The 17,717-nt window shown below is 43.3% G+C and overlaps 1 protein-coding gene across 3 annotated transcripts in view; it reads right to left on the bottom strand.

The window, feature by feature from the left end:
* Nucleotides 1-17,717, bottom strand: part of AK9 (adenylate kinase 9) — a 234,122-nt gene that overhangs the window by 123,789 nt on the left and 92,616 nt on the right. For all 3 annotated transcript variants that reach the window (XM_069726227.1, XM_069726228.1, XM_069726229.1), the window contains 2 exons: nucleotides 10,655-10,707; nucleotides 8,379-8,475 (listed from right to left, as the gene is read on the bottom strand). In XM_069726227.1, the coding sequence (XP_069582328.1) occupies nucleotides 8,379-8,475; nucleotides 10,655-10,707 (150 nt within the window). The remainder of the gene's footprint in view (nucleotides 1-8,378; nucleotides 8,476-10,654; nucleotides 10,708-17,717) is intronic.

Raw genomic sequence — 17,717 nt, 5'->3', positions numbered from 1 at the left:
GGGCTATCCTAACCAATGTGTAAGTGCAGCAATATTCTGTACCTGTGCACATACCGCTATAAGGACCAGGGGAGCGGAGTGGAGTAGTCATCCTAGACGCATTGGTCCCCAGAAATAAATCAGCTGATATCTGCCGGGAAAGATGTAGGCTTGGTGTACGAGCCTGCATCAAAGTCAAGGACACAACATATGATGCAAATGTACATCAATGTTGTGAAGAGGGTTAAAGGAAATCTGTCAGAAGGATCAACCCTCCTAAACCGTCTATATGAACATGAAGGTCATAGGAAACTGAATAAAATGATACTTTGATATCTGCAATCCGATGTTTTATTCCAGAGAAGTTCATTATGACACTAAGTCACTACTCATGGGCAAGCTGTGAGACTGAGTAGTCAGGAGGTCTGAGGTCACATACCAGGGCTCAAAGTACATAGCGGTAAGTCAAAGGCATGGTCAGGAAACAGTCCAGGGTCAAATGCCAGAAGGGTATGTCAAAACCAGGGAGTACAACAAACGGATAGTCAGAGGACAATTTTCAGAAACCTAAAGTCAGAGAGCGTCAAAAGCAGAATGGGGAATCCATAAGAAAAGTCACAACAAATCCAAAGTCAGGCAACAGGGTCAGAGGAAAGAGACATAGATGTAAGCAAATACATGCAGTTAAGGCAAAGCTACAACTAAACTGAATTGTGACAGCAAGCCACCTAAACACCTTGCAAATGATTAAAGATGGGAGGCACCTGAGGAAACGCTCGCAGACTAAACCAGATAGCGGAGCAGGGCTGTCAATTAAAATGCTGACAGCCCAGCATGCACCAGGATCAGACTGTATAACTGGACTGTCACTTACACCACCAACAGACCAGCACACTCCAGATTCCACAGGGCGGATGAGCTGTCACTCACAGCGTTCCTAGGCCACGGTCAGTTATGAAACTGTGTCATCCATGTTTTTCTTATATGTAAATGACCTGTTCAGGGCTATGGGACAGACGCAGATCTGTATGAGAATCTGCCTCCAGAGCTTATTTACATGAAGGGGGAGTTACTAGTATGATGTGTGATGGCTGCTCCCTGCAGAGCTGTGTGTGACTATGACTGACACATCTGCAGGTCAGTGTTTCAGCTTCCATCTCACAGGCAGACAGGGCTGCAATATTGTTACAATACAGCAAAGCTGTGAGAGCTGCAGCTGCTAACATGTTTATTATGAGACAAAGTTCAGTTCTCCTGTTCTGTGTTAGTTACGTTTCACACTTGTAACGCCTCCTTTTCTTTAAAATAAGCTGTGGAGGCACAATGTCATGGAGATCAGTGTCTGGCCCATAGTTCTGAACATCTCATTTACATTTAAGAAAAACTTGTAATAGGACTTCTGATGGCAGATATAAGGGTATCAATGTAATCAGCTTCCTATGATCTACATGCCACTATAGTGTTATGTTTGCTAATGACAGGTGTTATGAAGGCAATCCAGAAACACAGTGTGCTAAGCGATCAGAGCGCACACAGTGATCTGACAAATACCCAAAAATACAAGAACGAGCTCTGAGACGTGGAAACTCTGTAGACTGCACACCTGATCCTATCCTAAACACAACTAAAAGCGGCTGTGGATTGCGCCTAACAACTACCTAGGCAACTCGGCACAGCCTAAGAAACTAGCTAGCCTGAAGATAGAAAAATAGGCCTGACTTGCCCCAGAGAAATTCCCCAAAGGAAAAGGCAGCCCCCCACATATAATGACTGTGAGTAAGATGAAAAGACAAAACGTAGGGATGAAATAGATTCAGCAAAGTGGGGCCCGATATTCTAGGACAGAGCGAGGACAGTAAAGCGAACTTTGCAGTCTACAAAAAACCCTAAAGCAAAACCACGCAAAGGGGGCAAAAAAAAAACCCACCGTGCCGAACTAACGGCACGGCGGTACACCCTTTGCGTCTCAGAGCTTCCAGCAAAACAAAAGACAAGCTGGACAGAAAAAAAGCAACAAAAAAGCAAAAAGCACTTAGCTATACAGAGCAGCAGGTCACAGGAACAATCAGGAGAAGCTCAGATCCAACACTGAAACATTGACAAGGAGCAAGGATAGCAGCATCAGGCGGAGTTAAGTAATGAAGCAGTTAACGAGCTCACCAGAACACCTGAGGGAGGAAGCTCAGAAGCTGCAGTACCACTTGTGACCACAGGAGTGAATTCAGCCACAGAATTCACAACAGTACCCCCCCCTTGAGGAGGGGTCACCGAACCCTCACCAGAGCCCCCAGGCCGACCAGGATGAGCCGCATGAAAGGCACGAACAAGATCGGAAGCATGAACATCAGAGGCAAAAACCCAGGAATTATCTTCCTGAGCATAACCCTTCCATTTAACCAGATACTGGAGTTTCTGTCTAGAAACACGAGAATCCAAAATCTTCTCCACAATATACTCCAATTCCCCCTCCACCAAAACCGGGGCAGGAGGCTCAACAGATGGAACCATAGGTGCCACGTATCTCCGCAACAACGACCTATGGAATACATTATGTATGGAAAAGGAGTCTGGGAGGGTCAAACGAAAAGACACAGGATTGAGAACCTCAGAAATCCTATACGGACCAATAAAACGAGGTTTAAATTTAGGAGAGGAAACCTTCATAGGAATATGACGAGAAGATAACCAAACCAGATCCCCAACACGAAGTCGGGGACCCACACGGCGTCTGCAATTAGCGAAAAGTTGAGCTTTCTCCTGGGACAAGATCAAATTGTCCACTACCTGAGTCCAGATCTGCTGCAACCTATCCACCACAGAATCCACACCAGGACAGTCCGAAGACTCAACCTGTCCTGAAGAGAAACGAGGATGGAACCCAGAATTGCAAAAAAATGGAGAAACCAAGGTAGCCGAGCTGGCCCGATTATTAAGGGCGAACTCAGCCAACGGCAAAAAGGACACCCAATCATCCTGGTCTGCAGAAACAAAACATCTCAGATATGTTTCCAAGGTCTGATTGGTTCGTTCGGTCTGGCCATTAGTCTGAGGATGGAAAGCCGAGGAAAAGGACAGGTCAATGCCCATCCTACCACAAAAGGCCCGCCAAAACCTTGAAACAAACTGGGAACCTCTGTCAGAAACAATATTCTCAGGAATGCCATGCAACCGAACCACATGCTGAAAGAACAAAGGTACCAAATCAGAGGAGGAAGGCAATTTAGCCAAGGGCACCAGATGGACCATTTTAGAAAAGCAATCACAGACCACCCAAATGACTGACATCTTTTGAGAAACGGGAAGGTCAGAAATGAAATCCATCGAAATATGTGTCCAAGGCCTCTTTGGGACCGGCAAGGGCAAAAGCAACCCACTGGCACGAGAACAGCAGGGCTTAGCCCTAGCACAAATCCCACAGGACTGCACAAAAGTACGTACATCCCGTGACAGAGATGGCCACCAGAAGGATCTAGCCACTAACTCTCTGGTACCAAAGATTCCAGGATGACCAGCCAACACCGAACAATGAAGTTCAGAGATAAGTTTATTAGTCCACCTATCAGGGACGAACAGTTTCTCTGCTGGACAACGATCAGGTTTATTCGCCTGAAATTTTTGCAGCACCCGCCGCAAATCAGGGGAGATGGCAGACACAATGACTCCTTCCTTGAGGATACCCGCTGGCTCAGATAAACCCGGAGAGTCGGGCACAAAACTCCTAGACAGAGCATCCGCCTTCACATTTTTAGAGCCCGGAAGGTACGAAATCACAAAGTCGAAGCGGGCAAAAAATAACGACCAACGGGCCTGTCTAGGATTCAAGCGCTTGGCAGACTCGAGATAAGTCAAGTTCTTATGATCAGTCAATACCACCACGCGATGCTTAGCTCCTTCAAGCCAATGACGCCACTCCTCGAATGCCCACTTCATGGCCAGCAACTCTCGATTGCCCACATCATAATTACGCTCAGCGGGTGAAAACTTCCTGGAAAAGAAAGCACATGGTTTCATCACTGAGCAATCAGAACCTCTCTGTGACAAAACCGCCCCTGCTCCAATCTCAGAAGCATCAACCTCGACCTGGAACGGAAGAGAAACATCTGGCTGACACAACACAGGGGCAGAACAAAAACGACGCTTCAACTCCTGAAAAGCTTCCACAGCAGCAGAAGACCAATTAACCAAATCAGCACCCTTCTTGGTCAAATCGGTCAATGGTTTGGCAATGCTAGAAAAATTACAGATGAAGCGACGATAAAAATTAGCAAAGCCCAGGAACTTTTGCAGACTTTTCAGAGATGTCGGCTGAATCCAATCCTGGATGGCTTGGACCTTAACTGGATCCATCTCGATAGTAGAAGGGGTAAAGATGAACCCCAAAAATGAAACTTTCTGCACACCGAAGAGACACTTTGATCCCTTCACAAACAAAGAGTTAGCACGCAGGACCTGAAAAACCATTCTGACCTGCTTCACATGAGACTCCCAATCATCTGAGAAGATCAAAATGTCATCCAAGTAAACAATCAGGAATTTATCCAGATACTCACGGAAGATGTCATGCATAAAAGACTGAAACACAGATGGAGCATTGGCAAGTCCGAACGGCATCACTAGATACTCAAAATGACCCTCGGGCGTATTGAATGCAGTTTTCCATTCATCTCCTTGCCTGATTCTCACCAGATTATACGCACCACGAAGATCTATCTTAGTGAACCAACTAGCCCCCTTAATCCGAGCAAACAAGTCAGATAACAATGGCAAGGGATACTGAAATTTAACAGTGATCTTATTAAGAAGGCGGTAATCAATACACGGTCTCAGCGAACCATCCTTCTTGGCTACAAAGAAGAACCCTGCTCCCAGTGGTGATGACGATGGGCGAATATGTCCCTTCTCCAGGGATTCCTTCACATAACTGCGCATAGCGGCGTGTTCGGGCACGGATAAATTAAATAATCGACCTTTAGGGAATTTACTACCAGGAATCAAATTGATAGCACAATCACAATCCCTATGCGGAGGTAGAGCATCGGACTTGGGCTCTTCAAATACATCCTGATAATCAGACAAGAACTCTGGGACCTCAGAAGGGGTGGATGACGAAATCGACAAAAATGGAACATCACCATGTACCCCCTGACAACCCCAGCTGGATACCGACATGGAATTCCAATCCAATACTGGATTATGGGTTTGTAGCCATGGCAACCCCAACACGACCACATCATGCAGATTATGCAACACCAGAAAGCGAATAACTTCCTGATGTGCAGGAGCCATGCACATGGTCAGCTGGACCAGTATTGAGGTTTATTCTTGGCCAAAGGTGTAGCATCAATTCCTCTCAATGGAATAGGACACCGCAAAGGCTCCAAGAAAAACCCACAACGTTTAGCATAATCCAAATCCATCAGATTCAGGGCAGCGCCCGAATCCACAAACGCCATGACAGAAAACGACGACGAAGAGCATATCAAGGTAAAGGACAGAAGGAATTTGGACTGTACAGTACCAATGACGGCAGACCTAGCGGACCGCTTAGTGCGCTTAGGACAATCAGAAATAGCATGAGTGGAATCACCACAGTAGAAACACAGACCATTCAGACGTCTGTATTCCTGCCGTTCAACTCTAGTCATAGTCCTATCGCACTGCATAGGCTCAGGTTTAACCTCAGGCAGTACCGCCAAATGGTGCACAGATTTACGCTCGCGCAAGCGTCGACCGATCTGAATGGCCAAAGACAAAGACTCATTCAAACCAGCAGGCATAGGAAATCCCACCATGACATCCTTAAGAGCCTCAGAGAGACCCTTTCTGAACAAAGCTGCCAGCGCAGATTCATTCCACTGAGTGAGTACTGACCATTTCCTAAATTTCTGACAATATACTTCTATATCATCCTGACCCTGGCACAAAGCCAGCAAATTTTTCTCAGCCTGATCCACTGAATTAGGCTCATCGTACAGCAATCCGAGCGCCAGGAAAAACGCATCGACACTACTCAATGCAGGGTCTCCTGGCGCAAGAGAAAATGCCCAGTCTTGAGGGTCGCCACGCAAAAAAGAAATAATAATCAAAACCTGTTGAATAGGATTACCAGAAGAATGAGGTTTCAAGGCCAGAAATAGCTTACAATTATTTTTGAAACTTAGAAACTTAGTTCTATCTCCAAAAAAACAAATCAGGAATAGGAATTCTTGGTTCTAACATAGATTTCTGATCAATAGTATCTTGAATTTTTTGTACATTTATAACGAGATTATCCATTGAAGAGCACAGACCCTGAATATCCATGTCCACACCTGTGTCCAGAATCACCCAAATGTCTAGGGGAAAAAAAAAAGTGAACACAGAGCAGAAAAAAAAAAAAATGATGTCAGAACTTTTTCTTTCCCTCTATTGAGAATCATTAGTTTGGCTCCTTGTACTGTTATGTTTGCTAATGACAGGTGTTATGAAGGCAATCCAGAAACACAGTGTGCTAAGCGATCAGAGCGCACACAGTGATCTGACAAATACCCAAAAATACAAGAACGAGCTCTGAGACGTGGAAACTCTGTAGACTGCACACCTGATCCTATCCTAAACACAACTAAAAGCGGCTGTGGATTGCGCCTAACAACTACCTAGGCAACTCGGCACAGCCTAAGAAACAAGCTAGCCTGAAGATAGAAAAATAGGCCTGACTTGCCCCAGAGAAATTCCCCAAAGGAAAAGGCAGCCCCCCACATATAATGACTGTGAGTAAGATGAAAAGACAAAACGTAGGGATGAAATAGATTCAGCAAAGTGGGGCCCGATATTCTAGGACAGAGCGAGGACAGTAAAGCGAACTTTGCAGTCTACAAAAAACCCTAAAGCAAAACCACGCAAAGGGGGCAAAAAAAAAACCCACCGTGCCGAACTAACGGCACGGCGGTACACCCTTTGCGTCTCAAAGCTTCCAGCAAAACAAAAGACAAGCTGGACAGAAAAAAAGCAACAAAAAAGCAAAAAGCACTTAGCTATACAGAGCAGCAGGTCACAGGAACAATCAGGAGAAGCTCAGATCCAACACTGAAACATTGACAAGGAGCAAGGATAGCAGCATCAGGCGGAGTTAAGTAATGAAGCAGTTAACGAGCTCACCAGAACACCTGAGGGAGGAAGCTCAGAAGCTGCAGTACCACTTGTGACCACAGGAGTGAATTCAGCCACAGAATTCACAACACTATAGCTGACTTTGGAGGTTTGATCTTACTGACATATTCCTATTAAGCAAGTTGCCTTGGACTACAAAATTAAGATAATTTTTCTTTGCATGCTAGGTGCATACATTTTTTGCATTTACAGGTACTTTCCAAATTAGTTTACTATTAAAAAGCTTATAGAAAGTGTTTGATGAACATTTGAGTGCTGAGTAGCCATGTACTCTGATCAGCTACTATGGAAAACTACTGGCAAAGGAAGAAGAACACTGATCACTTTATTACAATGCTTTGTATCAAGGGGTGGGATATACTAAGCACCAAGTGAGCAGTCAATTCCTTTAAGTTAAAAGCAAAAAAAAAAAAAGCAAGCATAACGATTTGCATTTTTGACAAAAGAAAAATTGTTAAGGCAAAACAACTGGGGCAAACCATCTTTAAAATGGCATGCCTTATGGGGTGTTACTGGTATGCAGTGGTATCTACCCACAGTAGTCCTACCTGGTATCTACCAAAGGTGAACCAGTGACATGGTCATGGATACTAAAAGCTGATTATTATAGGCAGCCACCTGATCTGATCCCAGCTACTGTAGCAAAAAGGGTTCAAAAAAGTGATGCTGACTAGTATAGGAAGGTGTCAGAACTGGGGATGAATGAACCAGTGGAAGTTCGGGTTGGTCCGAACTTTAGTCCAAAGTTCGACTTGGGTACCAGAACTTGAACCTGAACCCAAGCCACATAGAAATCAATGGGGACCCGAACTTTAAAGCTGGAAAATCGTCTCTCTCTCTCTCCTCCCTGAACTCTTGAATTTAAAAACGGACTTCCAGGAGAAGTCCATGTTCGGAGTTCAGCACTGGACACTAGTTCAGGTTCGCTAATCACTAGTCAGAATACAAGTTGCCCCCAGTTTTCTGTTTTTAGTGCTGTGCAGCTGCAGACCTCTTGGACCATGTATTACGCCTTGTTGACGGTCGTTACCCTCACTTTTTCATTCTGCATATTTCCGGTAAAAAAAGTGCATTTTTACAATAATTCCAAATTTTTTTGGAAGAACATAGGAGCAAAAAAAGAACTAAATGCTGCTATACAGGTAGTACGTATTGCTGCTTGTGTGTGTTACTAGTCATGTTAAGCAGAGGAAAGAAAAATGAAACATGGAAAAACTGAAAAAATTCTAATCCTTAGTGCACCACATTACCTCGGTGCGCGACCTCTGCAGAATTTATCTTGTCCACCATAAGCTGTAGTATCAGCTCGTCTTGCACACTCTGACCCTTGTAAAGGAGTTCTTGAATCTACGGAGAAAAAGCAGAGCAAAAGCTGCTATAAGGAATGGCACACAACTATTGACCATTATTAGCTTGGATTTTAGCGTACATTTACATTTCCCTGTAAATCCGTCTGTGAGCCCTGACGAACTGGCATATGCTTGCCAGGCTACAAATCCAAATTTGTATTCTTTATGGACATCATTTAGTCCTATTCAGTCATCCTATTGATGCATTATACAGTTCAGGAATTATCTTAAACATAATGTTTTATTTTAGACAGACTAGAGCACTGGTATTGAAAAAGATATGTGGATCGCTAATCTACCGTATATACAAGAAAACCACTATACAGAAGTATCGCCTGATCTATCCTTGTTCTTTTTCAGGAAAAAACTGCATAGTGCACCACAATGTTACATACAGTAGCTCCACTGGAACTGTATAAAAGTGTATATTATCATAAGCATGGCACTATGACAGGACTCTACATATTATACAATTTTCTATACAGTTCCAGTGGAACTATGTAAATGTGTGGTGCATCATACTATGCATAAAATACTGCTGGAGCCTAAGGCATTGCTATATACAGGGCACCTGTAACGGGGTTACCACGACAGAGGAGACAGAAGACCGCAGTGACTTTGCCTAGTTATTAAAAAAGGTGTAAAATATTTTTGGCAGTGCAGGGGTTAATTTGCTCTGCTGGGAGATCTCGTATCTCAGCTAAGCACTGTTAGCCACTCCTATCCCCTATATAATCTGGGTCCTGACTGAAATACATTGTCAGAGCTAGCTTATGCTGCATGGCTGGGAGGATAGTAGTTGGTGGTTATTGGAGGAGGCATTTGGTGGATTTATCTGTGACTATTGCTTGGTTTTGTGAGTGTGATAATCCCTTTTCTTCTCCTACTTTGATTTTACCCCATCCTGCACTTCCCGGTGCATACTTCTGTTATATTTGAGTGTATATTTGTATGCTTGATATTTTCCATTTCATCTGTTCGTGTTATCTTGCTCGTCTGGTTGGTGTACTACGGTGCACTACTACTTCCCACTTCCCTGTGTAGGGGAAGGGTACAGATGGAGGACGGATTCAGGAGATAAGGCAAGGTACGTGGCCCAAGCATCTTCACCTTCAGAAGTAACCCGGAGAACATAGCGAGCTAGGGCGCCCCCTAGTGTTAGGAATAGGGAAATAAGTGGAGGACAGAGAAGCCTGTTGAAGAAGTTACAGGTCTGTGAAAGCCAGAAATCTTCCATGTTTTTAGGTGACCAAATACTTATTTTGTACCATAATTTGCAAAATATATCTTGCGAAATCTCCCAAGGTGATTTTCTGGATTTATTTTCTCATTTTGACTCTCATAGTTGTAGTCTACCTATGATGTCAATTACAGTCCTCTCTCATCTTTGTAAGTGGGAGAACTTGCACAATTGGTGGCTGACTAAATACTTTTTTTCCTCACTATACATTGGGACTGTGACGATGATCATACTGTGTGAGGTGGTGCTGAGAGAACATTAAACTGTGTGGGAGCCATTATACTATGCGGATGGCAGTGTAGAGGCCATCATACTTTGACGAGGGACTGTAAGGGACGTCATATTGTTTTGTGGGACTGTGGAGGCCATCATAGTGCATTTTAGAACTGTGGAAACCATAATAATCTATTTTTGGAATGAGGAGGCAATAATACTGTATTATGAGTCTGTGGGGTCCATCATACGATGTAGTGAAACTGCAGGGGCCATCATATTGTATGTTAGTAGTGTGAGGGCCATCATACTGTGATGGGGTAACTGGGGGCCTCATAGTGTGTGAGGGAACTGTGGGGGGACATTATGGGGACATCATACTTTCTGTAGGGGGTGGCTTTGGTGCACTTTATTTAATAAGTTTTTATAGTCTGGTGTAAAGAAGAAAAAAAACGTGAGTCCTAAGAAAACCTGCCCTACACCAGAGACAAGGGACATTTATTTATCCATACTTTCTTGTGAATAATGCTAGCTATAAAGCATTGCTCATCTAGGCAGACTGAACATTAGCATATACAGTAATCATGTGTTATGATAGTAGCAAAGCAGGGCTATACTAGCCTACATGTCTTTCTTTGTGTGAAAAATTCTTACGGTATATGTTTTCCATATAAAATGAGACTCAATAATGTATTATTTCATTCAACAGACACACAGCACCAACCATGTTGCCTTGCTCTGTTTCCCGCTTAATGTGCTCATGAATCAGTTCCTTGGCTGGAAAAGAACAAAGACAAAAATATAAGGCATTCGAGGTAATAAGTTCATTAAAGCCATATATCATGCATACTTTTCATATAAGAATATACACCAGAAAACAGTGCAGAATTTTCTAAAAATGGCTTACTGCTCTAGAAAGCATAATAAATTAGTTTTCAAAAGACTTTAATCTATCCAGAATTTAGTATCTGAATTCCTACTTCACATCTGTGTGCCATGCGATTATCACTGAGTTTACATCATAGTAGGGTTCAATGGTGATCAAAAGGCACAATAACACTAAGCAGCCATAAATAGCTGACAACTGGCAAAGGCAACATGTCTACTGGATAATGGTCATTTAATAGCCTCTTTACGCTGGCGGACCACACCTCAGTAGAGCACACAACAATCTGTAATACGTCATTCACTTCCCATAGGCTGCTTTGGTTCTTCGCAGCGGATACCCTGTTTACACAAGAAGATGTGTTGATGAGAATGAGGATCTTTTCAGGAAACCAAAATGGCTGAATGGCAACTTGTTTATACTGTATGAAAATCGTGAAACGAACAGTCCTAGGAACTTTTGTTCATTATAATCTTGCATGTAAATGGAACTTAAAGGGATATTCTCAAGTTATCAAATTTCTTAAATTAATTACAACATGAAAATCAGCAATTATTCAACTGACTTGCATCTTCTATCTGCTGTCGGTCTCCTGCAATGAGAGCTTTTATCTTTGATATTTTAGAAAGAAACCTTAAAAAATAACTTTTAATTAGTATTATTAAAATACCAATAAGTATCCAATACTAATAAATCAGGACATCTGATGGTCTTTCGAAAATATGAAGTCATTTATAAGTATCATGAAGTTATTATTATAAGAAATGTTCTAAGGGAATATAAAGTGTCTTACCCTTATGTTACCCTTGAGAGTGGAGGTTGGCTCCCTAGGGATTCGAGAAGGCACCCTGTGCAGTTGGCTGTCCCTAACTGACCCTTAGCTGACCTCCCTACACAAGCCTCGATTAACACCGAAATAAAGTGCTTAAGTGCTTTAACCCCTTAGTGACAGAGCCAATTTGGTACTTAATGACCAGGCCAATTTTTGCAATTCTGACCACTATCACTTTATGAGGTTATAACTCTGGAACGCTTCAACGGATCCCGCTGATTCTGAGATTGTTTTTTCGTGACATATTGTACTTCATGTTAGTGGTAACATTTCTTCGATATTACTTGCGATTATTTATGAAAAAAACAGAAATATGGCGAAAATTTTTAAAATTTTGCAATTTTCAAACTTTGTATTTTTATGCCCTTAAATCAGAGAGATATGTCATGAAAAATAGTTAATAAATAACATTTCCCACATGTCTACTTTACATCAGCACAATTTTGGAAACAAAATTTATTTTTGTTAGGGAGTTATAAGGGTTAAAAGTTGACCAGCAATTTCTCATTTTTACAACACCATTTTTTTTAGGGACCACATCACATTTGAAGTCATTTTGAGGGGTCTATATGATAGAAAATAATGAAGTGTGACACCATTCTAAAAACTACACCCCTCAAGGTTCTCAAAACCACATTCAAGAAGTTTATTAACCCTTTACGTGCTTCACAGGAACTGAAACAATGTGGAAGGAAAAAATTAACATTTAACTTTTTTTTGCAAACATCTTAATTCAGAACCATTTTTTTTATTTTCACAAGTGTAAAAACAGAAATGTAACCATAAATTTTGTTATGCAATTTCTCCTGAATACGTCAATACCCCATACGTGGGGGTAAACCACTTTTTGGGCGCACCACAGAACTTAGAAGTGAAGGAGCGCCGTTTGACTTTTTCAATGCAGAATTGGCTGGAATTGAGATCGGACGCCATGTCACGTTTAGAGAGCCCCTGATGTGCCTAAACAGTGGAAACTCCCCACAAGTGACACCATTTTGTAAACTAGACCCCTTAAGGAACTTATCTAGATGTGTGGTGAGCACTTTAAACCCCCAAGTGCTTCACAGAAGTTTATAACGTAGAGCCGTGAAAATAAAAAAATCGCTTTTGTTTACACAAAAATGATCTTTTCGCCCACAAATTCTTATTTTCACAAGGGTAACAGGAGAAATTAGACCACAAAAGTTGTTGTACAATTTCTCCTGAGTACACGGATACCCAATATGTGGGGGTAAACCACTGTTAGGGCGCACCGCAGAGCTTGGAAGAGAAGGAGTGCCGTTTTACTTTTTCAATGTAGAATTGGCTGGAATTGAGATTGGACGCCATGTCACATTTAGAGAGCCCCTGATGTGCCTAAACAGTGGAAACCCCCCACAAGTGACACCATTTTGGAAACTAGACCCCTTAAGGAACTTATCTAGATGTGTAGCGAGCACTTTGAACCCCCATGTGCTTCACAGAAGTTTATAACGTAGAGCCGTGAAAAAAAAAAAATTGCATTTTTTGCATTTTTTCTACAAAAATGATCTTTTTGCCCACAAATTTTTATTTTCACAAGGGTAACAGGAGAAATTAGACCACTAAAGTTGTTGTGCAATTTCTCCTGAGTACGTCGATACCCAATATGTGGGGGTAAACCACTGTTTGGGCGCACTGCAGAGCTTGGAAGAGAAAGAATGTCGCGTTTGGAGAGCCCCTGATGTGCCTAAACAGTAGAAATCCCCCACAAGTGACCCCATTTTGGAAACTAGACCCCCCATGGAACTTATCTAGATGTGTGGTGAGAACCTTGAATGCCCAAGTGCTTCACAGAAGTTTATAATGCAGAGCCGTGAAAATAAAAATATTTTTTTTTCCACAAAAAAGATTTTTTAGCCCCCAAGTTTTTATTTTTACAAGGGTAACAAGAGAAATTGGACCCCAAAAGTTGTTGTCCAATTTGTCCTGAGTATGCTGGTACCCCATATGTGGGGGTAAACCACTGTTTGGGCGCACGGCAGAGCTCGGAAGGGAAGGAGCGCCTTTTTGGAATGCAGACTTTGATAGAATGGTCTGTGGGCATTATGTTGCGATTGCAGAGCCCCTGATGTACCTAAACTGTAGTAACCCCCCACAAGTGACCCCATTTTGGAAACTAGATCCCCCAAGGAACTTATATAGATGTGTGGTGAGAACTTTGAATGCCCAAGTGCTTCACAGAAGTTTAGAATGCAGAGTCGTGAAAATAAAAAAAAATTTTTTTTTTCACAAAAAAGATATTGTAGCCCCCAAGTTTTTATTTTCACAAGGGTAACAAGAGAAATTGGACCCCAGAAGTTGTTGTCCAATTTATCCCGAGTACGCTGATGCCCCATATGTGGGGGTAACCCACTGTTTGGGCGCATGGCAGAGCTCAGAAAGGAGGGAGCACCATTTGACTTTTTGAGTGCAAAATTGGCTGTCGTGTTTGGAGACCCCCTGATGTACCTAAACAGTGGAAACCCCCCAATTCTAGCTCCAACCCTAACCCCAACACACCCCTAACCCTAATCCCAACCTGATCCATAATCCTAATCACTAACCCTAACCATAATCACAACCCTTACCCCAAAACAACCCTAATGTCAACCCTAACCATAACCCTAATCAAAACCCTAAATCCAACACACCCCTAATCCTAATCTCAACCCTAACCTCAAACCTAACCCTAATCCCAATACACCCCTAATCACAACCCTAACATTAACCCTAATCCCAAACCTAACCCTAATCCCAAGCGTAACCCTAATGCCAACCCTAACCCTAATACCAACCCTAATCCAAACCCTAACCCTAATCCCAGCTCTAACCCTAACTTTAGCCTAAACCCTAGCCCTAACTTTAGCCCCAACCCTAACCCTAGCCCTAAGGCTACTTTCACACTTGTGTCGTTTGGAATTCCGTCGCAATCCGTCGTTTTGGACAAGAAACGGATCCTGCAAATGTGCCCGCAGGATGCGTTTTTTGCCCATAGACTTGTATTGCCGACGGATCGTGATGGATGGCCACACGTCGCGTCCGTCGTGCACTGGATCAGTTGTGTTTTGGCGGACCGTCGGCACAAAAAAAGTTCAATGAAACGTTTTTTTGTACGTCGCATCCGCCATTTCTGACCGCGCATGCGTGGCCGTAACTCCGCCCCCTCCTCCCCAGGACATAGATTGGGCAGCGGATGCGTTGAAAAACTACAGCTGCTGCCCACGTTGTGCACAATTTTCACAACGTGCGTCGGTATGTCGGGCCGACACATTGCGACGGCCCCGTACCGACGTAAGTGTGAAAGAAGCCTAACCCTAAATTTAGCCCCAACCCTAACCCTAAATTTAGCCTCAACCCTAACCCTAAATTTAACCCTAACCCTAGCCCTAACCCTACCCCTAACCCTACCCCTAGCCCTAATTTTAGCCCCAACTGCTGTTCTCCTGCCGGCCGGCAGATGGAGCAGCAAGAGGATCCAGGGACACAGGTGAGTATTGTAGGGTCCCCGAATCCCCCTATTTCTCTGTCCTCTGATGTGCGATCACATCAGAGGACAGAGAATTACACTTTACTTTATTTTTTTTTTGTTGCGGTCGCCGGTAAACAGTTAATTACCGGCGATCGCAAAACAGGGGTCGGTAAAACCGACCCCGATCATGCTCTTTGGGGTCTCGGCTACCCCCGGCAGCCGAGACCCCAAAGATTCTCGCGGGGCCGGCGGGCGCACTGCGCATGCGCCCGCCATTTTGAAGATGGCGGCACCCACTGGGAGACACGAGGAGCATCGGGGGAGATAGGTGAGTATTGGGGGGCTACCTGGGACCCCATTTCTCTGTCCTCCGATGTGCGATCACATCGGAGGACAGAGAAATTAAAAAGATCGCGTTTTTTTTTTTTTGTTTGCGATCGCCGGTAAACGGTTAATTACCAGCGATCGCAAATGCGGGGTGGGTTAAAAAACCCCCGAATCATGTTCTCTGGGGTCTCGGCTACCCCCGGCAGCCGAGACCCCGGAGAAAATCCGACTCTGGGGGGCGCTATTCACTTTTTCCACAGCGCCGTTAATTAACGGCGCTGTGGTTTAAGTACCCTTAGCAGCCGCCGTTAAAAGGCGTATCGGCGGTCGCTAAGGGGTTAAAATTGTAAATAATGTGTTAGTTGATTCAGTGAGTGAATATAAGGTTCCATTTAGGAAATTTTATCTCATGTTCATAGGTCTGAGGTTTGTGTTTGGATGTACAAGAGATCTGATATATCTGAAATATTGTAGGTAGTTTTTATGGAAACCTGTCACCAGGTTTGGCTGATAAGAGATATGGCCATCACCTTTCAGGGCTGATATACAGTATTCTATAATGCTGTATATCTGCCCCCAACCTGACCTGGAAGAGAAGAAAAAAAACTTTTATTATAATCACCTGAGGAGCGGTTCGATGGGTGTTGCTCTTCTTGGTCCAGAGTCTCCCTTCTTCTTGTGATGCCGCCCTCCTGCTTGGTTCGTGTGGATGACACATCTCCTCGGCACCGTGCTCCTGCGTAGGTGAACTTCTCTGTCCTGTGGAGGGCAGAGCAAAGTAGTGCAGTGCACAGGCACCAGAAAAGGTCAAAGAGCCCCGGCACTTGGGCACTGCAGTACTTTGTTCTGCCCTTGACTCCTTCGACAGAGCAGAAAACTATGCATGCACAGGAGCACAGTGCCGAGAAGACTGTCTGGATGACGAAGGGACGCATTATCCACATGAAGAAAGCAGAAGGACGGGGATCGTAAGAAGATGGGAGGCGCTAGACCAAGACCAGCAAGTCCCATCAGACCGGATCGCCCCACAGGTGAGTATAATAAAAGTAATTTTTCTTCTCTCACAGGTCAGGTTAGGGGCAGAAATACAGCATTATAGAATACTGTATATCAGCCCTGAAAGGTGATGGCCATATCTCTTATCGGCCAAACCTGGTGACAGGTTCACGTTAAACAGGTATTTTACTCTGCACCCAGATGAAAATATGCAAATATTTATAGCAACAGTTGCATATATCATGCATTACCAGTATCAGGAAGGCATATCCACAATGGGATTCATACCTGCAAATAGTGGAAATCATCACTGCTAAGAAAAATCAGTAATATACTGCTCTGGCAAAAATTAAGAGACCACTGCAAAATGTTCAGTTTGTCTGATTTTTCTCTTTATAGGTATATTTTTGAGTAAAATGTAAATTGTTCTTTTATTCTACAAACTACTGACAACGTCTCTGAAGTTCCAAGCAATAAATTTTATATTTATTTTCTGAAAATGAGACATGGTCAAAATAACAAAAAAAAATGCATTGCTTGCAGACCTCAAATAATGCACAAAAAACAAATTCATAATCATTTAGAACAACAATACTAATGTTTTAACTCAGGAAGAGTTCAGAAATCAATATTTTGTGGAATAACCATGATTTTTAATCACAGCTTTCATACATCTTGGCATGCTTTCCACCAGTCTTTCACACTGCTTTTGGATGCCACTCCTGGTACAAAAATTTAAGCAGTTCTTCTTTGTTTGATGGCTTGTGACTATCCATCTTCCTCTTGATTACATTCCAGAGGTTTTCAATGGGCTTCAGGTTTGGAGATTGGGCTGGCCATGACAGGGATTTGATGTGGTTCTCCTTCATTCACACCTTGATTGACCTAGCTGTATGGCATGGCACATTGTCCTGCTGGAAAAACAGTCCTCAGAGTTGGGGAACATTGCCTGAGCAGAAGGAATCAACTGTTTTTCCAGGATAACCTTGTATGCGGCTTGATTCATACGTCCTTCGCAAAGATTAACCTGCCCAATTCCAGCCTTGCTGAAGCATCCCCAGATTATCACCGATCCTCCACCAAATTTCACAGTGGGTGCAAGACACTGTGGCTTGTACACCTCTCCAGGTCTCCGTCTAACCATTAGACGACAAGGTGTTGGGCAAAGCTGAAAATTAAACTCATCACAGATTACCGTACTCCAGTCCTCTATGGTCCAATCCTTATGGTCTTTGGTAAACTTCAGCCTGGCTCTCCTTTGCTTCTCATTGATGAAA

Source organism: Ranitomeya imitator, chromosome 5 (assembly GCF_032444005.1).
Source record: "Ranitomeya imitator isolate aRanImi1 chromosome 5, aRanImi1.pri, whole genome shotgun sequence".
NCBI lineage: Eukaryota > Metazoa > Chordata > Amphibia > Anura > Dendrobatidae > Ranitomeya > Ranitomeya imitator.
Note: the sequence above shows the minus strand (reverse complement) of the source record. Positions and strands in the feature narration are given on the sequence as shown.